The 27,198-nt window shown below is 40.9% G+C and overlaps 1 protein-coding gene across 1 annotated transcript; it reads left to right on the forward strand.

Moving 5' to 3' along the window:
• The first annotated feature begins 1,020 nt into the window (after positions 1 to 1,020).
• Positions 1,021 to 26,922, forward strand: LOC306966822 (complement C1r subcomponent-like). Its single transcript, XM_079561638.1, has 20 exons — positions 1,021 to 1,106; positions 1,436 to 1,634; positions 3,666 to 3,846; positions 6,842 to 6,964; positions 7,726 to 7,916; positions 8,895 to 9,045; positions 9,139 to 9,254; positions 9,803 to 9,893; positions 9,981 to 10,115; positions 10,209 to 10,283; positions 11,747 to 11,956; positions 15,055 to 15,192; positions 15,581 to 15,777; positions 19,992 to 20,140; positions 21,073 to 21,158; positions 24,115 to 24,252; positions 24,495 to 24,569; positions 24,639 to 24,835; positions 25,097 to 25,311; positions 26,522 to 26,922. Exons 1-20 carry the CDS (start codon positions 1,093 to 1,095, stop codon positions 26,889 to 26,891), a joined length of 3,051 nt encoding a protein of 1,016 aa, XP_079417764.1. The 5' UTR covers positions 1,021 to 1,092; the 3' UTR covers positions 26,892 to 26,922.
• Positions 26,923 to 27,198: the final 276 nt, after the last annotated feature.

Raw genomic sequence — 27,198 nt, forward strand, 5'->3', positions numbered from 1 at the left:
TGGGGCCCGGCCGGGCACAGCCCGAAGGGACGACGTGGGCCCGCCCTCCTGTGGCCCACCACCCGCAGAGGGATCCGTAGGGGTCGGGTGCGGAGAGGACTGGGTGGCAGTCAGAGACAGGTGCCTCGACGACCTGGTCCACATGCGCAGCTTCTGGAATAACAATAACATTTTACTACAAAATACGGGAATATATTAGTCATTACAATTCAAGTAACTTAAGAGCAAGAGCTTTTAAATGTATGAACAAAAAATGCCAAACTCCCTCCAAATGAAATGGAGCACAAGAAAATCGAGCAGGACACTGGTGTATAAGATCTGCAAAGTGTAGTTAATGTTGTCAAAACAAAACACAAGAGAATGGGGAAAAGGAAAAGGATATCTCTGACTGCCCTTTTGCTCAGTGGCTTTATTGCTATTTTCAGTTTATATTTTGCCAAAAATAACTTAAAAGTAACTCAAAGCAGTGTATCTCAGCTACATTTTTGAAACAGTAATACGTAATGCAAACATATTACATTATTAAAGCTGTAATCACTAATGTAGAATATTACAATTTTCAAGCAACTTCCCCAACACTGGTCGTGAACACAACCTACTGTATATGGGCCCCTTAATGACACCTGATCTAGATTGAGTAACAAAGTAACCAAGACTAAATATACCAAAATTACAAGGCGCATTGAATTGCCTTATGTACGAAATGCGCGGCATAAATAAAGTTACATGCCTACTAATCAAATAAAAAACTGAATTAATTGTCACAGTTTTGCAGTGTGCCTCTGTTATAACTGCATCAAGCACAAGCTGCACAATGAGACATTTCCTCTCTGTCCAAAACACCCTTCCCTTTACCTCTTGTTCACTTAACCCCATTGTTTGTCAATCCTGCAGAGACGTGTATAAAGAGTTGGCTCACATTGACTTATTACGGTAACGGCAAAAAAACACAGTCCACTAATAGAAGCTGAAATGCCTACGTCTGCAAAATGTGGCCAGATCAAGGGAGGGGGGGTGCAAAATCGAAATGAAATAAAAAGGGGAACAGGAGACGCTGGTCTTTTATTTGTGGAGAGGCTTGATCTGAACGACATGTTGAGGATAAGGTGCGTAATTACTTTGATGGGCTGAACAGTCGTCTGATTGGAAAAGTAAAGGGAATAGATTTGCAACTTGTGTTAAATAAGGAAATTCTAAACGCGTGCAGGATTTTTATTAACATTTGAGAAAAGATTTAAAATAAGTGCTAAATCTAATGCATTTCAGAGTATGTCTCCAGGGGTATAAACTACAGATTTTGCATGAAAATATCTCTTGACACTATAATAGTTTAATTACATCCTTTGAGATTTGCCAATTTCGACCAATAACATTTGAAATCAACTTTGTAACGTTGAAGCTTTCCTCACTAAAGTCACATGATTGCACTTTTCAGCTTCCTGGTGGTGGTGCTGTTCTGCCCGGGGTCTCACTCTCTGCTGGGATGGGTGGAGTCTCCGGGGTATCCCAGAGGTTACCCTTCTCACACGAGATTCAACTGGAGCCGCTGTGCACCTGAGGGACACACCCTGTCCATCCAACTCATGCACCTGGACCTGGAGGACAGTCACCAGTGTGAGAACGATGCAGTGACGGTAAGACTTACAAAGGATTCAAGAGATATTGGAAAACCAGGACAGATTATGAACTTTTCTGATGTTTTACTGCTGTAATTTTACTGTATTGTGTGTGCTAGCTCAAGATAAATCGTTTTATTTCACATAAGGTTTTCCCCCTGATGTCCCGCCCTCTTCCCTTTAACAAAAGAAACTGGGGCAAAGCATTTTTAATGAATGTTTTTGCACATTGTCCCTGTTGAAATAACGTAATAAACTGAACTACACTTTCAAGCAGGGGCGTTTCTATTGTGGGTATATAACAAGTTATATTCAATTGTATTTACAAAACAGATAAAAACGAATGAGATCACTGGGCCGTAAATAAGCTATAAAATGTTTCCAGCAGCAGAAAAAAAACAGGAAGTCATTACGCTGACTTCAGCTTTAATTACAGCACGCGTTGGCTGTGCTGCTGTTTCAATAAGCTTCTGGGTCAAGTGCGGCATTCATTTTCCACCAAGAGCTTGTATTGGTGATGGGAGAGTGTGACCCCGCCTTCTCCAGCACATACCAACAGTGTAAATAAAACATATTTTAAAGCATATTTTATTTTAGTTTTAGTCTTTGGCCGGAAATGTAATGCAATTTTAGTCGAGATTTAGTCAAGAAAATATCTTCAATTTTAGTCTAGATTTAGTCGACTAAATTTAAGACAAATTTAGTCGACTTTGCATTTATAATATTCATTATAATCATATTTAATCAAGGTCCTGCCTCATGGAGCAAAGCTCAGAGCTGTTCCTTTGACAGTGAATTTACATGATCTGAGGCTCTTTCAGACTGTCAGTAGAAGTTTGGATAATTTGAGTCTCTCCTTTTCATTTTTGTTTAGTCTTATTTTAGTCGACCAAAATATCTTGACATTTTAGTCATAGTTTCAGTCTCAGGAATAACTTTTAATTTAGTTTTAGTCCAATTTTAGTCAGTAAAAATATCTCTCACATTGAGACTAAATATTTTAGTCGACGAAATAACACTGCATCCCAAAGATTCTCAATAGGGATCAGATCTGGACTCTGTGGTCGATCCATGAGTGAAAATGATTTTAAACCTCTTTCACATGTGCCTGATGAATCTGAAAAAAGTAATGTAGTAAAACTGTTCTTGATTTGAGTAACTAACTTCAAAGAATCTTTATTACACTTAAATTAAGAAAAGATCAAGCAAGATTGGATACAAAAAAAATAAATCATAATTTACTTGATATCAGATATATAAAGACAAGACTCACATAAACAATACATACAAGATTATAAAAGACAGCTATACCATTGTTTCCATAAAGGAGACTGGTTGTTGTAGATGTTTTTAAAAATATATATAATTTAGGTGTAAAAAAACTTGCCTCATGGACAGATTCCATGAAATTCGTTACTCAAATCAAGGACAAATTTACTTATTTCAAGAAAATTTTACTTATCTCTTGATTTACCTCTTAACCACCACCTGAACCGAGCGCGTTTTCTTCAGTATTACCCAAATGTAAAAGCTTCTTGAGAAAAGCGCCAAAACAGTGATGAAAACGAGGATGAAAAACTCAAAAAAAAAGTGACAAAAGAGCCAGAAAAGCAACAATAGCACAATTACAACGAGACAAAAACATGACTAAAAAGCAGAAAAAAGCAAAAAAATGAGGCGTTGCTGGCCTATAGGCTGAAACCTTTCAGATTTGGTTCAGGTGGGGGGTTAAGAGGTTAACTGTGGTTCTTCTGACCATGTACTTAGTTCAAGTTCCTCAGCGGCATTGGGGCATTGTCATCTTGGAGTTTGCCCATCGATGGAACAACCTGGTCTTTCAGGATGTTCTGATCTCATTCTTTGGGTTCATAGTGTTGCTGAACCAAGACCTGACCAACAGCAGCAACACCAGATCAGAACAGTTAAAACCATGCAGTGTAGCTCATAAAATCCCCTTAAAATGTTTATTTATGACTTCCAGTTGGGCTTTTATTGCTTTTAGTCGGTTTCATAGAAATATTAAAGGACCTCATTCACCTCGTGTTGCAGGTGACTTCAAATGCAGGCGTGATTTTGGTTTTGTGTGGTAAAAAAGACCTCGAGGAGCTTCAGTCTTCAGTGAACCCACAGCTGAGGTCCAGTCCTGGAGGATGTCTCAATCTGTCCTTCCACTCGGACTACTCCAACACCCACAGACACGCCGGGTTCAGACTCTTCTACACCATACAAGGTCAGAAACAAGACCATATCGCGCAGTCTTCAGGGTTAGGGCTAATGTTATGAGACTCATATTACCTTGAATGATGTATAATCTGTGCCATGTTATTACAATGTTAATACACATTCAATGTAGTAGTAATGGGATGGAAAGGGTGTATCCTATTACTACAATATTACTGCGCTTTAAGTGCTAAAACTGTAAAGGAACAGGCCACCGTTCTGGCATACACATGTTCTTACCTGAGCTTAGACGAGTTGATGCGTACCTGTCTGGTCTTTGTGCCCGTGGTAGTGCGTGGTAGCTTCCAACTTCACCCTTGTTTGGAGCTATAGGAATACATTGGGAGAGGCCAAATGCTAACAACATCTTTGGTCATTTTGCTGAGGGCACACACAGAGACCAGACAGGTACGTATCAACTTGTCTAAGCTCAGGTAAGAACATATCTCAGTATGGGAAAACGGTGGCCTGTTCCTTTAAAGGGGCTAGATGCGAGTTAGCCATTTTATGCTCACCACTGCCACCTCAGGCCATATGCGTAACTGCACCTTCTATATTAAGCTCGTGCATGACAGCAATTCGGGCCCAAAGTAACACCTTTTTGAGTGACAGTGCAGGATTTTACAGGCAGTTGTGGTGAACAGGTCTGGGCTCATTCTACACAGGACATTGTTGGAACATGTAGGGGGAGGAAAATACATAATTTTAACGTTTTTAAACTCCTTATAGTCCCTTTAAGAGTAAATTAACCTTGCAATCATAGACATTCAGAATGAGACATAAAAAAGTCAACTTAATCGATACAGAGAACGAGAACACTTGAGAAACTAAACAAACTAACTAACTATACTGTTCTGTCAGCAAAATGAAACAAAAACAACCTTCAAAATATCTAAAATCTATTTCAAAATCATCAAACAGGGAAAAGATGATTTGTGATATTGTTATTTTTCATCCAAATCACATGGATGTGATTTGGATGAATGTTCATTTCAGTGCTCTCTCTCTCTTTCTGATGAAACTTCTTTTCTCAAACACATGTTACTGCCTGTTATTAATCCCCATATTAATTATCACACTGTCATTCAATTAGTTAGTACAATTAGTCATTGTCTCTCTAGTTTGTTAAGAAAAATTCTCTCAGTGTTGCAAGACAGGGCGAAAAAGAAACTAACCCTAATAGGAGAAGCGATAGTTCCTGTTTCGGTTGTAAATTAGTAACCTCAAGATCCAAAAGAGGTTAAGTTCTCTTTTGTACAAACTAAAAAGTAATCGCTAGGTGTGAATGATAGAACAAGGATTTCATTGTATTTATTTCAAGGATATCAACCGTGTCTTTCTCAGGGGGGTCCTATTAATATCAAAACGAACTCGATGTGACCCTGTGATGTGCTGCTTATCTCGAGAGTTTCTTCTGTGATTCACTGCTTTCTGGGTAATTCAGGGTTGACACCCAGTTGACACAGTGTGGTAAGAGTCAACCTCCAAAAGCTTTCAGCCGCAAACCTGCATCCTTGGAGATCTATCAATTTAGTAATGTTTCATCAACGAACAAGAATGCGTTTTTATCATTATGCATTATAACCAAAAGAATAATATTGAAAAAATGGATGGATAATGACAGTCCAACTCATTACGACTGGTACGCACACCTTATGGAGACGATATCAGAAGAAAAAAAACAGCTTTCAGGTTAGATAATAATGAGATTATCTTGAAACATGGGATCCATTAAATGAATTTATCTTGAGTGTTAAATATACATAGAGTTCTTTTTTTTCTTCTTTTGTGTGAATGGAATTATCCTATTGTATCTGCAAAAAAAAAAAAAAAGCTACATATTAATTTCAGCCAAATAAATATGTTTAGACCATCAATTTGGTATTTTCCATGAAGTTATAGAACAATTTTTTTTTTACAAGAATTACAAATTACATTTAATGCCAGTTTGAAACCCATTTAATGACTTTAATGACATTTAAAGTGCTTATGACAGGTTTTAATGCTTTAGAAAATATGACTTATATAGATGGATAACATCATAATTATCATTCATCATCATCATCATCATCACTATCATCATCACTTCCATGAAGCAGCAATTTGAAGTAATATTGGGCCAAGCATTTTTAAGCTGCTGACAGGAAGTGACATAGATAGAGGTAAAGTTCCTAGCATAGCAGTTGGGCCCGTCCGAAACCAGTAAATTGGTAAGAGGTCTTACGCCAAACCGGAAGTGCGTCAGCGTCCACCATGACAAGAAGCGTCCAAATCGGTCAGTCAGTTAGCAAGGAGTTAGGAAAAGGATCCTCAATGCTAACTAGCATAGCCACTTTAGCATAGGGACCTCTGATGCTAACTAACCCGTGATTAGGAGCTATGTGCCATCCCATAAGCCACTGCGCCAAACCCCCCAACCCAACTTATAAAAGTGACAAAATACATGTTGTCGTCACCACAGCACAGTCACATGTTGCTGATGTCACTTCCCCTGGGTAAGGACGGTCGAATTGGGCAAATGCTGCTGAAGCAAAAGTTCACTAACTGCATAGAGATCTAACAGTTGACCCCATGAAAGGTCAAGGATTAGTTGCTAGTGTTTGTACTTAGAAGCTATAATGTGATGGTTTCACACGTAGCCTTGGACTAATTTCCCATTGACTTAACATGGTTCATCTATGTCCCTTCCTGTCAGTGTCCAATAAGGAAGTGAAACTATAAACATCACAAAAAATGTCCAAACTTAAGAAAGCTGGGTGGAGTCTTTAGCAAAATTTTGATAAAATCGTGTTGACTATGTTTTAGCAAAAATTGTGTCTAAGGTGTCATGTGCACTTTCTGGCCTTGAGGTACAATTCCTGTAAAAGAAAGCTTTGCACAGTGATCACATTCTCCCATCATTAATACAAGATCTTGGTGAAAAGTTAATGCAACACTGGATCTTTTGGCACAGGCAGGTCCGGCAGTGTAATGGTTGTTTTCGTGTTTTGCGTCTTCTCCTGCAGACTACGACGAGTGTGAGGACCCAGAGACCAGCTGCACTCAGTTCTGCCATAACTTCATCGGAGGATATTACTGCTCCTGTCGCCACGGTTACCAGTTGGACAGAGACAACCACACGTGCTCTGGTATGTACAGTTGGGCTTGTGAGAAATGCAATAGACCCATTAATTGTTTGTAAACATTCTGGGCTTAGCTGGAGGAGGGAGGCGAGATTCCTATCTATTTCCATTGTAGGTGTTGTCATAGTAAAAATAAACAAATCTAACTGTTGTTGGAAATATCAGACAAACCTTATTTTAACGTCTCAAATGTTGTTGTTGTGCCTTAAGCCACAACAGGACTACATTTTTAGTTGTAGTTTTACATTTATAATCACTAGTTTTAGTTCAATTTTATTTCTCATGATCACTTCCTGCCTCCAGCAGATGTCACTGATGATGTCACGACTTCCGCTTCCGGGTACTACCAGACCGGCAAATTTGCGAGAAAAAACCCATTAAAAAGTCTTTAAAACAACTATCAATATTTCTGAAACTCAGCGGAGAGTGAGTGAACCTACCTGTTTCTCAGACTCATTAGCCAAAAAGGCCGCACCTACTGCTAAAAAAGTAATATTTACTAAAGTCGGTACTTCCGGGGTTAGCGTAGCTGCTGCGCCGTTAGCATTTTTCTCAGCTAAACCGGAAGTACCGATTTTGGTAAATATTACTTTAATAGAAGTAGGTACAGGATTTTTGGCTAATGGGCCTGATAAATAAGTATATTCAGTAACTCCCTGTTGAGTTTCAGAAATATTGATTGTGGTATTAAAGAGTTTTTTGTAGTTTCTCGCAGTTTTAATCGTGATCTTGCTTCTCTAAACGCCTACCTCTGATTGTGTCCACAGTGAGCTGCTCAGAGGATCTCTCGGGTCAGACCTCAGGGCAGGTCTCCAGTCCGTCATGGCCTGGTCTGTACCCGGAGAACAGCCGCTGTGAGTTCTCTCTGTCTGTGGACCCTAAGCTCCAGCTGGAGCTGCACTTCTCACAGCCCTTCGACGTGGAGGAGGAGGACGGACAGTGCATCGACAGCGTCCGAGTGAGAATCCAAACGGCAGTTAAAATGAACTATAAACTGGCTTTGAGTTGTTCTTGTATGCAGGGACATTTGCTAAAAAAAGAATACATTTAGACTTAATGAATATTCTTAAGATTCCTAACATTTCCCACTGTATGGATGGCTTCAATCAGAAATATACACAAAAACAATAAATTACTACTAAGTTTGTAAGTCATTCTCTAGGAAATTCTTCTTTTTTTTCCTGAAGTGGAAACTACTGACTGTAAAACAATTATGAGATTAATTATACAAATACACTTACAGGCAAGAGTGCATTGCAAAGAGGAAAATTACAAGTTACCCTTTTCTTTTGCACTGATACAGTGTTATTTTAAAAGGGTGGAGGCACAAGAAAACTCAAACAGTAGGTACAGAAAAAATGAAATGTAAGGCAAGGCAGGTTTATTTATACCGCACATTTTGAACAAAGGGCAACTCAATGCGCTTTACAAAAGAAGATACGCGAAATTACAATCAGGTACATGCACATGTAAAAACATCAAGACATGGGAAATACACAATACACATGGAAACATGCTGGTATGTGCAGGAAATGTGTTGAAGCAGACGCAGAATGACGGGGCGTGGTTACAGAGGGGGTTTGTGTGTGCAGTTGTTTATAATCTTTGAAAGTCAGTGTTTTGAATAATGTCAGCCAAGGAACTCAGTCCTTATCTGTTTTAGCTCTTTGACTTGGCCTTGAAGGGAAAGTGTTAACTGCAAGGGAGAGATAACGGCTCCAGCTGCTTTAGTTCATAAATCTATAATTAATTATCATGTACTTGGTCTCAGCATTAGTTCAGTACATGTAGGTACCATGGGTCAAATGCAGAAGAATACAAGGACAATCAAGTTTACAAATACAGTGTATATCCAGTTTCTTTGGCGTGTAAGACGGGACATTAACAGAACATGTCAACCTGTTGTACAATACTTTTCTACTATTTTCACTTGCAGATCGACACTCACTATGGGACCCTGGGGACGTTCTGTGGGAACAAGCCCCCTGCCTCTCCCCTCCTCACCCACTCGCACCAGGTCAAAATCCTCTTCGAGTCTGACGGATTTGGCACCAACAGCGGCTTTTCTCTCCGCTTCCAAACCAGAGGTGCACACAACAGCTCGTTTTTCAGTGATAATGACCCACTGCAAACTTCACATATAAGTAATTAATACTAAAACTATGTAATTTTTTTTACAGATAAGGTGTGTCTGGCAACAGTCAGCCCACACTCAAAGACCGAGCCTCTGAAAGCGGAGTTCGGCTCGGGCCAAGTGGTGACGGTGACATGTGACAAGGGACATTTTGTAAACATTGTAAGTCTGGTTTGAAGCAAATAATTATGTAATAAAGACCAATGGTGTAACAAAAACTTAGAAAAACACCTAATGAGTCAAAATATGTAAATATGTTGCCGTGTTTTTGTTGCTTTTTCAGTGTTTTTTCATCACTTCTTTGTTTTGTTGGGTTTTCATCACGTTTTCGTCTCATTTTCGTCACGTTTTTGTTACATTTTGATTGGGTTTTTTGTCATAAACGCTTTTGTTGCTATACTGACACTTTTTTGGAGAAGCTTTTAGATTTGGATAAAGTCGACTGTCGTACTGGAGAAAATGCACTCGATTCAAGTGGGGATTAAGTAAATTTAAATTAATATGCTCTAATCTATATATTCATTTTCTGGAGTGTATGATTATTTCCAAAAGTAGTGTAGTGGAATACTATCCGCCTTAGCATTTTAGGGATGATTCAGAATCTAAATTGTTGGCCATTATTACAATATCAACTCATACAACCTCTCTTAGCAAATGTGTGTACAATATTTGTGTAAAAAAGTATAAACACAATGATGATGTCTCTCCAGCTGCAGAAGAATGGCAAAGTGAAAGTAGCCGAAGAATATGAGACGACGTGTCAGAGCACAGGAGACTGGACGCCTCGCTACATCTGCCAACGTGAGGAAAACTGTACCTTTGCTCAGACTGACGCTGGAGCTGCCAATTACTTTGTGTCTGAACTTAGAAAACACTTTCCTCTTGCAGCTGTGAACTGTGGCCGTCCCGATATCCCCAGAGACGACATCCTGGTTTTAGTGGAGTCAGGAAATTCCAATACTCAGTACAAAAGTCAAGTTCAATTCAACTGCAGTTCACCGTATTACACACTGGAGGGCGATGGTGAGACAAAGCAGGACAAATGAAATCCTACTGTTAAACATGATCAGAGTCTGTGCTGTATCTTTTAAAGGTTTTTGTTCCATGTGATTCCAGACACGTACACCTGCGGTCCCAACGGAGACTGGCTTTCATCTGGCAATGACAAAACACTGCCAAAATGTACTGAAGGTATAAAAAATAGAATAAAATCATGACTTAACCTCTTAACTCCCGCCTGAACCGTGCACATTTTCTCCGGTTCAGCCTTACCCAAATCTAAAAGCTTCTTGGAAGAAACGTCAAAATAGCGACAAAAACGAGACATAAATGAGGATGAAAACGCAACAAAACGGGCGACAAAAAAGTTGAAAAAGGTGACAAAAAAGCGACAAAATATGTCAAACAGCAAAAAAACACAACAAAAAAAGCAACAAAATATGTCAGTGTAGGCAAAACAGTGTTTCCTCACTGTCCTTAGTGAGGAAAGGCAACAAGAAAGTGATTAAACAGGTGACAAAAAAGTGACACAATGTGGCAAAACAGTCAACAAAAAAGCGACAAAACAGGTGAATGACCTGTTTTGTAACAAAAAGGTGACAAAACAGGTGGAAAAAATACAACAAAAAAGCGACAATAAAACAGGTGACAAAAAAGTGACACAATGTGACAAAACAGACAACAAAAAAGTGACAAAACAGGCAAAAAAATTGTCAAAAATGCAACAAAAAGTGACAAAAAAATTGACAAAAAAGGCAACAAAAACACGACAAAACAGTGATGAAGGAATACAAAAGCAACAAAACAGGCGACAAAAAAAAACTATGAAAAAGTGACGACGCAAGGACAAATCTTGATCAGTTTTATAGGTCTTCACTTTCAAATGAGGTGTTACATTGGTCTGTAGTCTGTATTTATTTAATTATATTTTTATTTGAAAAGGGACAGTGCACATTAATAAACATTATACATGTAAATATGCCCGAGTTTGCAGCGAAAGCTAATTTTCATCGGTAGTTCCTTTGACAGATGTCAAAGCCAGCCTAAAAAAGACAGAATTAAAATCACACAGCAATTCACAAAACACAATATAGTTACATGCATACATAGTACATAAAATGAACAAAAGTATACATTTTAACTAGTGCTCACAAGTCTGTGTCTCCACAAGCCACTTTTGGCATTCTTTTTAAATTAATCGAATGAGGGAGACTCATATGCCCGAAGAGATTGATTCGGGCTTTATAAGAAAAGACAGCCTGTCCAAAGGCACTTTTTCTATGGGTGAGGATGCAGTCTCCCCTCGAGTTACTCTGGCTGCTCTCGATCTGAAGTTTACAAACTCGCTCAGTGAAGGGGGAGCTCCAGTCGAGAAGCTTTTGCTTTGGGTAAAGCTGAACTGGAGAAAATCTGCTCGGTTAAGGCGGTGGTTAAGGGGTTAAACCCATCAGTACAAGATCTTATGAATGAATGCAACACCGGATATTTTGACATTGCAGAGGCTGAATGAAACAATGCCACAGTAAAAGTGTGCTGTAATCAAAGTTTAAGGCGATCCAACCACATAGTAGAACGTTAAATAGACACATAAACATCAACAATTCGATTATTATTTTTTTTTACAAATTCTTTTTCTCTCTTTGACTGTATTTCAGTGTGTGGCATGCCCCAAACATCCTCTCAAAGCACAGCCAGGATTCTCGGAGGCAAGGATGCAAAGCTCGGAGAAATACCCTGGTACCTGTTGATCAAAGAGCCAAACAGAGGAGGGGCATCTCTCATTAGCGACCGCTGGGCTGTGACCGCTGCCCACGTCGTCGACCACGACTCTTTTGAGCCGCTGTGGTACGCCGGCATCGTGGACGGTCAAACCAAAAATCCTGTCTTGTTACACACTGATGAGATCATTATTCATCCCGCCTACACCAGGGGAATTCAGTCATCAGATCGCACCAATTTCGACAATGACATCGCACTGATTAGATTCACATCTCGGGTCACTTTGGGTCCCAATATCAGTCCCATATGTTTGCCGGAAAGCAACAGAGGAATTCAGGAGAATGATTTGGGGACAGTTGCAGGGTTCGGAGTGGTGGGAAAAAATAGAACTTCTAAAATGTTGAAACATGCACCTATTAGCGTCTATTCAGAGCAGAGATGCCGGGTTACACCAAATAAAATGATGCAGTACACCCAGAACATGTTTTGTGCCGGGGCTCCGGGCAAAGACAGCTGTGAGAAAGACAGCGGTGGCCCGTTCTTTGTGCCGAAGTTGGACACAGCAATGAGGCCGCATCGACTCATGGGTATTGTGTCCTGGGGTGCGCCCTGTTATAAGACAGAGTACAAGGGTTACTACACCAAAGTGGAAAATTACGTGCAGTGGATTCGAGACACAATAGAGGCGACTGAGAAACGCCTGAAACAGCAAGCGAGTGAATAGTATCTCTATCCACCTGTCTGCAGTTCTGTGTCTCCGTTAGGGGTGGGAACATCTGGGAACCTCATTGGATACGATCCGCGATACATGGCTCATGATAATGATAACCTCACGATACGCCGATACTGTGATAATCGATATATTGCAGAAAAATAACCCACGATTTCATAGAAGATTTTTCATCTTTTTTTTTTTTTTTTTAAACATATGACATACTTTTCATCATTTACATTTGTTTTCATGTGCTTTAAACCCCTTTATAAGTCTAATACAATATATTATCCCTGACTTACACACTGAAAATGGGTCATTGATCAGTCAGTGGCATCACTTAAAGGGACTATAGGGAGTTTAAAAATGTTATAATTATGTATTTTCCTCCCCCTACATGTTCCAGCCATGTCCTAATGTGTAGAATGAGCCCAGACCTATTTACCACAACTGCCTCTAAAATCCTGCACTGTCACTCAAAAAGGTGTCACTTCGGGTCGAATTGCCGTCATGCACGAGCACATGTGGCCTGAGGTGGCAGTAGTGAGTATCAAATAGCGAACTTGCATCCAACCCCTTTTAATTTACATTTAAATAAGAAACCAAAGTCCTATTTCAAAAGGAACAAACCAATCCCAAGTGATGATTATACAATATTAACATGCATGACGTCACACAAAGTATTGATATTGGAATACAAAGCACCTGTATTGTATCGTCCCGTGAAAATATCGTGATATATTGCAAAATTGATGTATTGTCACATGTCTATGGGGGTTTTATTTTGTATTAAAGCTGCAGCTTGATATTTAGAGACCTCTACAAACATGGATAAAATGACTTCGCCCTATATATAATAGTTCTATCACCCAAAACACTTCTCAAGCTCCTTCAGTCCCACGGCTCGACTTCTTTGCTTTCCAAATAACACTTTTCATTGCTGTGTTCTTAATATAACTGTATAAAATGGCATAACTATAAACACTTATTAACAGAATTAAATCATGACGAAATGCAAAACTAACAATAAACTACTTATGAAGAAATGTTTCATGTCATTTGTAAGCCTTTAGGTGTAAATGAACACCTATGCTTAACCCATTTACAATATATTTTTTTTTTTTTTCATGAACAAATGAAAACGTAATAATGAAATTATCAAAAGGTTAACAATATATATTTCAAGTTGTGTGGTAGTAAATCTTTAATTTATAATGAACAGGTTACATTTATAAAGCATTTTTTCAAGATTCACTTCATTTTCACACTGACAAAGCATTAACAAGCTCCCATCTGTTCCGGATACCTCCTTGCCGCCTCCCTCGGGAGGTGTTCCAGGCATGTCCTATTGGGACAAGGCCTCGTGGAAGACCCAGGGCATGCTGGTGGGACTATGTCTCTGGTGTGTGTGGATCAGGAAGTCTGGGCATCTCTGCTGAGACTGCTGCCCCCGCGACCCGGCCCTGGATAAAGCAAATGGATGGATAGTTTTTTGTTCTATGTTACCAGTAGGGACTATTAATTTATCTTTATTGATCAGAGAATGTCAAGGTTTACAGTAAATATCGACACCTCAGTCTGGGGGATAATTTGAGCTTCACAGTTCTATCCTGGTAAAAGATTTTCTAAGCCAGTGGTTCACAAAGTGGGGTCCAGGGCCCCTTGGAGGGCCTCAGAGACACTAAAGCCCCCAAAGCTTGTCTATAAAGCAAGTACTTTGGAAAAACAGAATTTTGAAATGAAAAATATATTTATTTGTTAAAATAAACCACTTTACACCAGTATTTAGCAACATCCCTTGCTAGATGTTGCTTTTTATGTAATTTTAGCTGTTAAATAAAAACAAATCCCTTTGGATAAAGTTCATTATTATTAGTGGGAGGCCCCTAGACATGTTCAAATCGATAAGGGGGCTGTGTTTTCGGTAACAGAGTGAGTCTAAGGGTTAATGACCTGCTATGAAACAAACCAGCTGCAGTTTTCAGTTCAAAGCAACTATGAAGCACGTTTTTATTCTTCTGATGCTTTTTTGGGACAATGTGGAAAATACTCTGACTGAACGAGGTACTAATATATTACCTATAAGTTTTAAGGATGTGATTTTTTTTAATTGTGTTTAAGAATGTTCTCCAAGTGCCAGTCAATGTGAGGCTAAAATAGACAAAAGCTAAGGTAAGGTCAATATGTAAAAACGATGGCCTCTTCCTTTAAATGTGTATCATTTATTTCTGCTGTAATGTCCAAGCAACTTCCTTTAATGCGGTCCCTGGACCCAACAGGCATCAAAACTTGGTCTCTAAATCATACGTTTTTTTAATATACCAGAAGCTTGAACGAATCAAAGTTAATTTACCACTTTACAACAACAAATCTTTTTCTAAATCGTATTGCTCAACAGTACCCAGCCTTACCCTTGGTGCTGAAAAAACACATTAAAACATAAACCTATTTATTTGTTACTTGCCTAAACGGACATTGAGTCTGTCAATAAAGAATACTAATTTTACCTGATGTTTATGTGTTGAACTGCAGATATTGATTGTGGAGACCCAGATCCCCTGTTAAACGGAGGCGTGTCCTTCCTCTCTGGTGAACCAAACCAGTACGGCTCTGTGGTGCAGTATTACTGTGATGAACCCTATTATTCTCTGCCTCCTGGAGCTGTGAATGGTGAGTTTTCAATATGCTTTAGGCTTGTTCCAGCTCATGTTTTCACAGCTTGATGTATGCGTATAGTTGTAACAGATGTCCACCCTCTTGAACACATAAAAGTATTCACCAATAAGCATTAAAACACAACCAGTGCACATGTTCTCCTCTCAAGTAAATACATGAACGGGCGGTGGGAACACAAGTGCAATCTGTAAATGTTTTCAGCTACATGATTATAAATTCAATCTTTTCCTTCACTCAGTAAGTTTCAGTTGTGAAGCAGACGGAAAGTGGAGAGCTGTCGATGACTTTGGTCTAAAACCCATTTGTTCACCAGGTAATATCCCTCTTTCTGCACTTCCACTTGTGTCGCAGGAGTTGTTTTCTAATGATGTTGTACCTTTAGTCTGTGGTAAGCCCACAGTCGATTTATTGGGTATCGAGCGGATTATTGGAGGCAGAAATGCTCCACAGGGCAGTATCCCGTGGCAGGTGCGTATGTCTGGCAGTGCAGGGGGCATGTTCATCGCCGATCGCTGGGTCCTGACTGCTGCCCATGTCCTGAGTTCAAACATGCAGCCAAGACCAGCCAATGATATAGAGGTAATAAACAGGAAAATATTATCTTTTTTTTTTTTACATTTTCTAAATCTCAGATGGAGTTAATGATGTTACTCAGTGGGGTGAGACAGATTGAGGGAACATGTAGACATTTTAATTTTAACAGATTGGACCACTGTGACCAATTTGTTTTTTAAGTATTTGCTTGTTTGTGATAAATCATGAACACAATCAATAGTTTCAGTTGTTTTATTGCCTTAATGCAACTGGACAGAGCTGTTGTTTTTCGCTTTGTTTTTGCAGATGTTTTGGGGAACAAACACTCGGACACATTTCCAAGTTCCAAATGCGATTGCTGCTTCTGTTCATCTACACCCAGGATACAATAATACTGATCATTTGAACTATGACAATGACATCGCCCTGATTAAACTTCCAGCGCCCGTAGCTTTTAATAAGTTTGTGATGCCAATCTGTCTGCCCCCTGAGAACAACACTCTTCAAGACGGAATAGTGGGGTAAAGTCATTATTACTTGTTTTATTCTATTATTATAACAGAAAAATTGTTTCAGCATTAAAGGTCCCGAAGAGCACAGCAGCATCCACCATTAGTAAATGGAAGAAATGGGAGAACCTTACAGACGGACAACCATCTCTGCTGCAGAAATCAAGGTTAAGGTGTCCTACATATTGTCCCCATAGGGAAATTTGTCCTCTGACCCGTCCTTCGATGCCACTGGGGCAACCCGTCAGGAGCAGTGGGCGACATCAGTGCCGTGGCCGGGGATCCATCTCCAGATGTCGAGCCAGGCAGATGGTCAGAAACACCTGGCTGGAGGATTCGTCTATTGTACATGTTTTAGTTGATGGGGGAACTGGAGGAAACCCATCTGGAAAGAGAGAAGGGGAGAAAAACATGCAAACTCCACCCAGAAAGGTCCACACGGGAATTGAACCCGAGACCTTCTTGCTGTGAGGCAAGAGCGCTAATCGCTCAGCCACTGTGTCGAGATGTTTGTCCATCTGAAAGGTTCTCCTTTGATTACTCAGTGTGAGCGGACGGCCAGTATTTCTCATTATGGGGTATTGTGTGATAAAAAACAAATTTAATCCATTTTGGAATGAGGCTGTAACAAAATGAGGGAAAAGTTTAGGGGTGTGAAAACTTTCCGGATGCTTTATAAATGTATTAGTCAATGGCCGCTGGCTGCCCTGCTTTTTGACCACGAACGTGGGGGCCGCCATTGCTCCGCCATTGCTCCGCCATTGCTGTAGTACCTCCATATCGCCACTAGGCCCCCATTGAAAAGCATTGGAGTTTAGACACCTTAAAAACAACTTTAACGCCTGGTTTCAATTTTTTCAACACTAGACTAGGCTCGATCTTCCTCCTGAGATAACGCTGGGTTAATCACAATATATGAAACCAGGCTGGTTTTCGTAATATGAATTTTTGAAATCTCGTACTTAATGAGGGTCGGACTGTTAGCATTGGAGCAGCGCGAGCTACACGTCACGCAAGGGCCGAGTCTACGGTGAAAATCCCGCCCATATGTCCTTTTTAGGAACATGCTTCGTCAGAGCTGGGGAGGGGGAGTCTGTAAATCCGCAATGAATTCCCCCACGGCCGTGGTCATTATGGTAAACGGGGAGGAGTGAGCATAAGACGTCCATTATTTTTACAGTCTATGGTATTAGTACATACAATAATGTATTGTAACATATTGTTTCCTTTCAGAGTTGTTTCGGGGTTTGGTCTCACAAGGACAGATGTTGGAGGCTACCAATTCACACAAAAACTTAAATATGTGCACCTCCCAGTGGTGGATCCAAGTGCTTGCACTAAATCACTCGATGTCCTTAGAAGAACCATGTCCAATGTCCCAGAGGAATCTCACAACATGTTTTGTGCTGGACTCCCAGATGGAAAGAGGGATCCTTGTGCGGGGGACAGTGGAGGTCCCTTTGCCCTCTGGAGCAACGACCACTACTGGGCGGCCGGGATCTTGAGCTGGGGGATTGGATGTGCCAATGCAGGCAGATATGGGTTCTACACCCGAGTGTCCAACTACGTGGACTGGATCCACAAAACTATGAAAGAAAACTGAGCTTGCCATGACTTTTTCCATTCAAATAAAAGTTGGGTATATATACACTGTATCAATAACATTAATCTTTTGTCACTTAGAAATGTACAGAAATATAATATATAAATATTATATTTTACTTGAGTATGTTACTTCAAAATAAGCTCATCAAATGGACATGAGTATTTTAGAGTAGTTGAGTAGTGTAATAAACTAATAAACTACTACCCACCACTGGTGACACTGGTGTTCTGGGTTTAGAGCTCATCCACTTACAAACAGTCAGGGATTAAAATGTTCCATAGGACACAGTCTGGTTTGTATTTGCTGTTTTATGGACTTAGATTGTGGATTGATCCAAATATTTAGTTTATCCTCATTTTGTGTTGCTAAAATAAACATTGCTCGTTCCTGGTCTTTGCGTAGTGAGTTGTTAATTTGCCTGACTTTTGGTTCCACCTGAAAGAGTCTGAACGGTTCAGCTGCTGCAGATGTTCAGATGTTCAACCTCAACATGATCCTGACCTGCTGTTGCTCTGAGAAAAGTCTGAATCAGCAAGAGAGTGAATAGTCTCTCCATCCACTGATGCAATCAAAACATCACGATTTTCATAGAAGATTTTCACACGACATATTATTTATCTTTTACTTTTGTTTTCATGTGCTTTAAACCCCTTTATAAGTCTAATAGAATATATTATCCCTTACTTACACACTGAAAATGGGTCATTGATCAGTCAGTGGCATCACTTCATTTACATTTAAATAAAAAAACAAAGTCCTATTTCAAAAGGAACAAACCAATCCCAAATTTAAACTTATTCATAATTTTACAATATTAATATGCATGATGTCACACAGTCACACAAGTATCGATATTGGAATGCAAAGTATCTGTATTGTAAAATATATAAAATATCGCTATATATTGCAAAATTGATGTACACAATACATACATTTTGCAATATATAGCAATATTTTATATACAGATACTTGTCTACCTGGGGTCTAATTTTTTATTAAAGCTGCAGCTTGAAATTTCGAGACCTCTATGAATAAAATCACATAGTCCTATATTTCTGTATAAAATGGCATAACTATAAAACATTTATCAACAGAATTAAATCATGACGAAATACAACAATAAACTACTCATGAATCAATGTTTCATGTCATTTGTAAACCTTTAGTTATAAATGAACAGGCATATTTTCAACAAGTTTCAAACAACTATGCTTAACCCATTTACAAAAGTTTTTTTTTTTCATGAGCAAATAAAAATTGAATGTAATAATTATTAAAATATGCTCACAAAATGTCAACAATATATATTTCAAGTTGTGTGTTACTTGTACATCTTTAATTTATAATGAACAGGTTACATTTATAAAGCATGTTTAAGATTAGGTGACATTTAAGAAAATATCAAACAAGTCACACTGACAAAACATTAACAAACACGAGTTAATCATGAACTAACAAACAATGATCCAACACAGAACAAATATCGCTGGTTTGTAAAGATTTACAAATGGCATAGAAATTCAAGTTTATATCATTAACTCCTTGTTTCTTAACATTCATCTATAATTAAATGTTTATTTTTAATTTATATGGATCCTGCTATTTGAGAGCAATATAAGTCAGCTGGGCTTCCTGGGGTTCACTCCAAAAAAGCATAACATAAGGGATTACAAGTGAAGTCCTCAGGCTCTTGAGGGTCTGGGATGCTGCCTTCAAATCTGGTGACAAGGAGGAACTGCGGACAGCTAGGGCCAATCTGTCCCGTAACATCAAAAAAGCCAAGAAGCAGTATTCCAAAAAGATAACAGATCACTTCAGAGACAGCAGAGACACTCGGAGTCTGTGGGAGGGAAAAAAGACCATCACAGACTATACAAACCTGTGACAGTGACACCTCTCTGTTGAACGCTCTAAATGAATTCTTTGCTCGCTACGAGGCACTCAACAGAACCCCGGCACAAAAGTCAACACCCCCTCCAAAAGACCAGGTGCTGAAGCTATCTCCAGAGAGTGTGAGAAGATCTCTGAGCAGGATCAACGCACACAAAGCACCAGGTCCAGACAACATACCACGTCGTGTGCTGAAAGGTTGTGCTGATGAACTCACTGAAGTCTTCACCGACATTTTTAACACATCTTTGCAGCAGGCTGTGGTCCCAACATGCTTCAAAGCAACGACCATCATTCCGGTGCAAAAGAAGTCACCACCCTCCCGCTTCAACGACTACCGCCCAGTAGCACTCACTCCAATTCTTATGAAGTGCTTCGAGCGGCTCGTCATGGGCCACATCAAGTCTGTTCTCCCTCCCGCCCTGGACCCATAGCAGTTGGCTTGTCGGTCCAATCGCTCAACTGAAGATGCCATCTCCACTGCGCTTCATACAGCCCTCACTCACCTCGAAACAAAGGACTCCTACGTTAGAATGCTGTTTTTAGACTTAAGCTCAGCATTCAACACTACAATCCCACAGCAGCTAATACACAAACTGTTCCACCTGGGGATCAACATATCACGGTGCAACTGGCTGCTGGACTTTCTGACGGGGAGACCACAGGCTGTACGTGTCGGCGGCAAGTCCTCCAGAACCATCACACCGAACACGGGGGCTCCCCAAGGCTGTGTGCTGAGCCCCCTCCTGTTCACTCTGCTGACCCATGACTGCACTCCAAAGTACGACTCAAACCTCTTCAGCAAGTTTGCAGACGACACAACAGTGGTGGGTCTCATCAGCAACAGAGACGAATCAAACTGCAGGAGTGAGGTGAGCAGTCTGGCCATGTGGTGCACACAGAACAATCTCTCTCTAAATGTGGAGAAGACAAAAGAGATTGTTCTGGACTTTCGAAGAGCGCAGGTCCAGCATGCTCCTCCAACAGTCAACGGTGCTGCTGTGGAGAGGGTGACCAGCACTAAGTTCCTGGTTGTGCACATCACAGAGAAGCTCTCCTGGACCATGCACACTACACCACTGGTCAAGAAAAGAAATCAGCGTCTCTACTTTCTCCGCAAGTTGGGAAGAGCCAGAATCCCAGCCTCTGTTATGTCCAACTTCTACAGAGGGACTATAGAGAGCATCCTGACCAGCTCCATCACTGTGTGACACGGCGTCAGCACTGCCTCCTGCCGAAGGAGCCTCCAGTGCATTGCAAGAGCAGCGGAGAAGATCTGTGCAGCCCCTCTCCCCTCTATTAAGGACATGTACTCCACCCATCTCACCCGCAAAGCCATCAAAATCACCAGGGACACTTCGGACCCATCACACAGTCTCTTCAAGGTGATGCCTTCAGAGAGGAGACTGCGGAATCCACGGGTCAGTTCCAGTCGACTGAAGAACAGTTTCATACACAAGGCCATCGGGAAGCTCAACTCCCCCAAAGCCTGTCCATAAAATAGTATGTTGGAAAAACATAAGGAAGGAAAAATATATTTATTCGTTAAAATGAACCACTTTACACCAGTATTTAGCAACATCCCTTGCTAGATGTTGCTTTTTATGTAATTTTAGCTGTTAAATAAAAACAAATCGATAAGGCAGCCCCCTTATCGATTTTTTCGGTAACAGAGTGAGTCTAAGGGTTAATGACCTGATATGAAACAAACCAGCTGCAGTTTTCAGTTCAAAGCAACTATGAAGCACGTTTTTATTCTTCTGATGCTTTTTTGGGACAATGTGGAAAATACTCTGACTGAACGAGGTACTAATATATTACCTATAATGGCTTTAAGTAAAAATGTGATTTTTTTAATTGTGTTTAAGAATGTTCTCCAAGTGCCAGTCAATGTGAGGCTAAAATAGACAAAAGCTAAGGTAAGGTCAATATGTAAAAACGATGGCCTATTCCTTTAAATGTGTATCATTTATTTCAGCTGTATTGTCCCAGCAACTTTCTTTAAAGGAATAGGCCACAGTTTTTACATACTGAGATATGTTCTTACCTTTGCTTTGACGAGTTCTTTAGGACCTGTCTGATCTTCCCCCGTGCCTTCAGTCACGTAAACACAGCGCAGACGGCGTTAGCATTTAGCCTCCTCCCCTCTCCACTATAGATAGTTTTCCATTGACGTCACACTCCTGCATAGTTCCATATGGCGCCATCATGTGTGTCAAGGGTCTAATTGTTTGGGTTACGGATCATTGATAATATGGTGAAGAAATAGTGCTCACACCTGTGTTGTGTTGGGCTGATCCCGACATGACGAAGAGAAAATGTCTCAATATCCCAAAAGTAATTCATCACTAAGTAACAGAAACATAAAAACTTTCGTACAACAGATTTAAACTATGGCCGCCTACCGCTTGTCCCGGGTGTAGGGTCTGACTTTACGGGGCAGCCTGTGCTTATTCCGCTCTGTGTCTGTGTCTGAGTCTCATGTCTTGGCTGATGTACACTGGTTTTGCCAGGATCTGTCAGCTTTTATCTGACAGATAACAGATAAATGAGAAAAAGTGGCATCAAACAGATGTGACAACGGGGCTAGCTGCTAGCATGAAATAAGCAAGTCTAGAATGAGCTCATAGTAGACTTGTATTTTTTCATGCTGCAGTCAAACACAAACCAGGTACAGTTAGCAGCTAGCAGAGAAATGAGACTGGACAAATCACGGAGGAAGCCCAGGCCGTCCCCGTAAAGTGAGACCCGGCGAGAGCGAGAGGCGGCCGGGGAGTGTGAGGAGAAGGCCGGGGAGGCGAGAGCAAAAGGCGGCCGAGGAGTGTGAGGAGAAGGCCGGGGAGGCGAGAGCGAGGCGGCCGGAGAGTGTGAGGAGAAGGCAGGGGAGGCGAGAGCGAGGCGGCCGGAGAGTGTGAGGAGAAGGCCGGGGAGGCGAGAGCGAGGTGGCCGTAGAGTGTGAGGAGAAGGCCGGGGAGGCGAGAGCGAGGCGGCCGGGGAGTGTGAGGAGAAGGCCGGGGAGGCGAGAGCAAGAGGCGGCCGGAGAGTGTGAGGAGAAGGCCGGGGAGGCGAGAGCGAGGCGGCCGGGGAAGAGCGTGAGTCGCTCGGGGAGAGTGTGAGGAGAAGGCCGGGGAAGAGCGCGAGTCGGCCGCTGTTACTCTCTTCGTTCATCAGGAGGTAAACGCAGCACAGATTGGCATTGATACACGTTATAAATACAGCCATTCCTCATTGTTTAACCGCTCACATGACGGCTGTTTGTTTGGTTCGATGGACAAGTTTAAGTGCACGCTATGCCCTAGGTGTTTTACTGTTATGATTACCGTGCATGTGTACATCACAATGATTATGTTAGCCTACCCATCACATGGCTCATTGTGAGTGAAAAAAAACACATTAGCGACTACAGAACGGCCGTAGTAGACACAATTATTCATGAAATGTGCATGCGAGTTGTGCATAAACATTGTCGAACGCCACACAAAATGGCAGCACGGCGCAGAGGATCATGGGAACGGAAAACCATCTATAGCTCCAAAACTGGTCAAGATAGAAGCTACCAAACACTTCCACGTTTTCCCTATTAAAATATGGTTACGTGAACACTACAAAGTATAATCACACAAAATTAAACAATGTGGATTTTCGAAGCGGATAAAAGGGGGAACTATATTGTAAGGTGTAATAATACCAGGAGTAGTTTGGCATCCACACAGTAAAGTGAAGATTACTGCGCGGATTTCGAACTACTCCTGGTATTATTACACCTTACAATATAGTTCCCCCTTTTATCCGCTTCGAAAATCCACATTGTTTAATTTTGTGTAATTATACTTTGTAGTGAAACACTTCACGTAACCATATTTAAATAGGGAAAACGTGGAAGAGCTTGGTAGCTTCTATCTTGACCTGTTTTGGAGCTATAGAGGAGAGAGGGAGAGGCTAAATGCTAACGCCGTCTGCGCTGTGTTTACGTGATTGAAGGCACGGGTGAAGACCAGACAGGTCCTAAAGAACTCGTCAAAGCTAAGGTAAGAACATATCTCAGTATGAAAAAACGGTGGCCTATTCCTTTAATGCGGTCCCTTGATCCAACAGGCATCAAAACTTGGTCTCTAAATCATACGTTTTTATACATTTCTTTCGATACTTAATTTTTTTTTTATATACCAGAAGCTTGAACGAATCAAAGTTAATTTACCACTTTACAACAACAAATCTTTTTCTAAATCGTATTGTTCAACAGTACCCAGCCTTACCCTTGGTGCTGAAAAAACACATTAAAACATAAACCTATTCATTTGTTACTTGCCTAAACGGACATTGAGTCTGTCAATAAAGAATACTAATTTTACCTGATGTTTATGTGTTGAACTGTAGATATTGATTGTGGAGACCCAGATCCCCTGTTAAACGGAGGCGTGTCCTTCCTCTCTGGTGAACCAAACCAGTACGGCTCTGTGGTGCAGTATTACTGTGATGAACCCTATTATTCTCTGCCTCCTGGAGCTGTGAATGGTGAGTTTTCAATATGCTTTAGGCTTGTTCCAGCTCATGTTTTCACAGCGTGGTGTATGCATAGTTGTAACAGATGTCCACCCTCTTGAACACATAAAAGTATTCACCAATAAGCATTAAAATACAACCAGTGCACATGTTCTCCTCTCAAGTAAATACATGAACGGGCGGTGGGAACACAAGTGCAATCTGTAAATGTTTTCAGAAACATGATTTTAAATGCAATCTTTTCCTTCACTCAGTAAGTTTCAGTTGTGAAGCAGACGGAAAGTGGAGAGCTGTCGATGACTTTGGTCTAAAACCCATTTGTTCACCAGGTAATATCCCTCTTTCTGCACTTCCACTTGTGTCGCAGGAGTTGTTTTCTAATGATGTTGTACCTTTAGTCTGTGGTAAACCCAGAGTCGATTTATTGGGTATCAAGCGGATTATTGGAGGCAGAGATGCTCCACAGGGCAGTATCCCGTGGCAGGTGCGTGTGTCTGGTGGTGGAGGGGGCATGTTCATCGCCGATCGCTGGGTCCTGACTGCTGCCCATGTCCTGAGTTCAAACATGCAGCCAAGACCAGCCAATGATATAGAGGTAATAAACAGGAAAATATTATCTTTTTTTTTTTTACATTTTCTAAATCTCAGATGGAGTTAATGATGTTACTCAGTGGGGTGAGACAGATTGAGGGAACATGTAGACATTTTAATTTTAACAGATTGGACCACTGTGACCAATTTGTTTTTTAAGTATTTGCTTGTTTGTGATAAATCATGAACACAATCAATAGTTTCAGTTGTTTTATTGCCTTAATGCAACTGGACAGAGCTGTTGTTTTTCGCTTTGTTTTTGCAGATGTTTTGGGGAACAAACGCTTGGACAGATTTCCAAGTTCCAAATGCGATTGCTGCTTCTGTTCATCTACACCCCGGATACAATAATACTGATCATTTGAACTATGACAATGACATCGCCCTGATTAAACTTCCAGCGCCCGTAACTTTTAATAAGTTTGTGATGCCAATCTGTCTGCCCCCAGAGAACAACACTCTTCAAGACGGAATAGTGGGGTAAAGTCATTATTACTTGTTTTATTCTATTATTATAACAGAAAAATTGTTTCAGCATTAAAGGTCCCGAAGAGCACAGCAGCATCCACCATTAGTAAATGGAAGAAATGGGAGAACCTTACAGACGGACAACCATCTCTGCTGCAGAAATCAAGGTTAAGGTGTCCTACATATTGTCCCCATAGGGAAATTTGTCCTCTGACCCGTCCTTCGATGCCACTGGGGCAACCCGTCAGGAGCAGTGGGCGACATCAGTGCCGTGGCCGGGGATCCATCTCCAGATGTCGAGCCAGGCAGATGGTCAGAAACACCTGGCTGGAGGATTCGTCTATTGTACATGTTTTAGTTGATGGGGGAACTGGAGGAAACCCATCTGGAAAGAGAGAAGGGGAGAAAAACATGCAAACTCCACCCAGAAAGGTCCACACGGGAATTGAACCCGAGACCTTCTTGCTGTGAGGCAAGAGCGCTAATCGCTCAGCCACTGTGTCGAGATGTTTGTCCATCTGAAAGGTTCTCCTTTGATTACTCAGTGTGAGCGGACGGCCAGTATTTCTCATTATGGGGTATTGTGTGATAAAAAACAAATTTAATCCATTTTGGAATGAGGCTGTAACAAAATGAGGGAAAAGTTTAGGGGTGTGAAAACTTTCCGGATGCTTTATAAATGTATTAGTCAATGGCCGCTGGCTGCCCTGCTTTTTGACCACGAACGTGGGGGCCGCCATTGCTCCGCCATTGCTGTAGTACCTCCATATCGCCACTAGGCCCCCATTGAAAAGCATTGGAGTTTAGACACCTTAAAAACAACTTTAACGCCTGGTTTCAATTTTTTCAACACTAGACTAGGCTCGATCTTCCTCCTGAGATAACGCTGGGTTAATCACAATATATGAAACCAGGCTGGTTTTCGTAATATGAATTTTTGAAATCTTGTACTTAATGAGGGTCGGACTGTTAGCATTGGAGCAGCGCGAGCTACACGTCACGCAAGGGCCGAGTCTACGGTGAAAATCCCGCCCATATGTCCTTTTTAGGAACATGCTTCGTCAGAGCTGGGGAGGGGGAGTCTGTAAATCCGCAATGAATTCCCCCACGGCCGTGGTCATTATGGTAAACGGGGAGGAGTGAGCATAAGACGTCCATTATTTTTACAGTCTATGGTATTAGTACATACAATAATGTATTGTAACATATTGTTTCCTTTCAGAGTTGTTTCGGGGTTTGGTCTCACAAGGACAGATGTTGGAGGCTACCAATTCACACAAAAACTTAAATATGTGCACCTCCCAGTGGTGGATCCAAGTGCTTGCACTAAATCACTCGATGTCCTTAGAAGAACCATGTCCAATGTCCCAGAGGAATCTCACAACATGTTTTGTGCTGGACTCCCAGATGGAAAGAGGGATCCTTGTGCGGGGGACAGTGGAGGTCCCTTTGCCCTCTGGAGCAACGACCACTACTGGGCGGCCGGGATCTTGAGCTGGGGGATTGGATGTGCCAATGCAGGCAGATATGGGTTCTACACCCGAGTGTCCAACTACGTGGACTGGATCCACAAAACTATGAAAGAAAACTGAGCTTGCCATGACTTTTTCCATTCAAATAAAAGTTGGGTATATATACACTGTATCAATAACATTAATCTTTTGTCACTTAGAAATGTACAGAAATATAATATATAAATATTATATTTTACTTGAGTATGTTACTTCAAAATAAGCTCATCAAATGGACATGAGTATTTTAGAGTAGTTGAGTAGTGTAATAAACTAATAAACTACTACCCACCACTGGTGACACTGGTGTTCTGGGTTTAGAGCTCATCCACTTACAAACAGTCAGGGATTAAAATGTTCCATAGGACACAGTCTGGTTTGTATTTGC

The sequence above is a fragment of the Gobius niger genome (genome assembly GCF_951799975.1).
Source record: "Gobius niger genome assembly, chromosome: 8".
Lineage (NCBI taxonomy): Eukaryota > Metazoa > Chordata > Actinopteri > Gobiiformes > Gobiidae > Gobius > Gobius niger.

What these genes read in the sequence shown, in the direction of transcription:
- LOC306966822 (XM_079561638.1), top strand. An exon ending in TTACACACTGGAGGGCGATG is followed by an intron (nt 10,116 to 10,208) that starts GTGAGACAAAGC and finishes ATGTGATTCCAG; the next exon opens with ACACGTACACCTGCGGTCCC. An exon ending in ACTGCCAAAATGTACTGAAG is followed by an intron (nt 10,284 to 11,746) that starts GTATAAAAAATA and finishes ACTGTATTTCAG; the next exon opens with TGTGTGGCATGCCCCAAACA.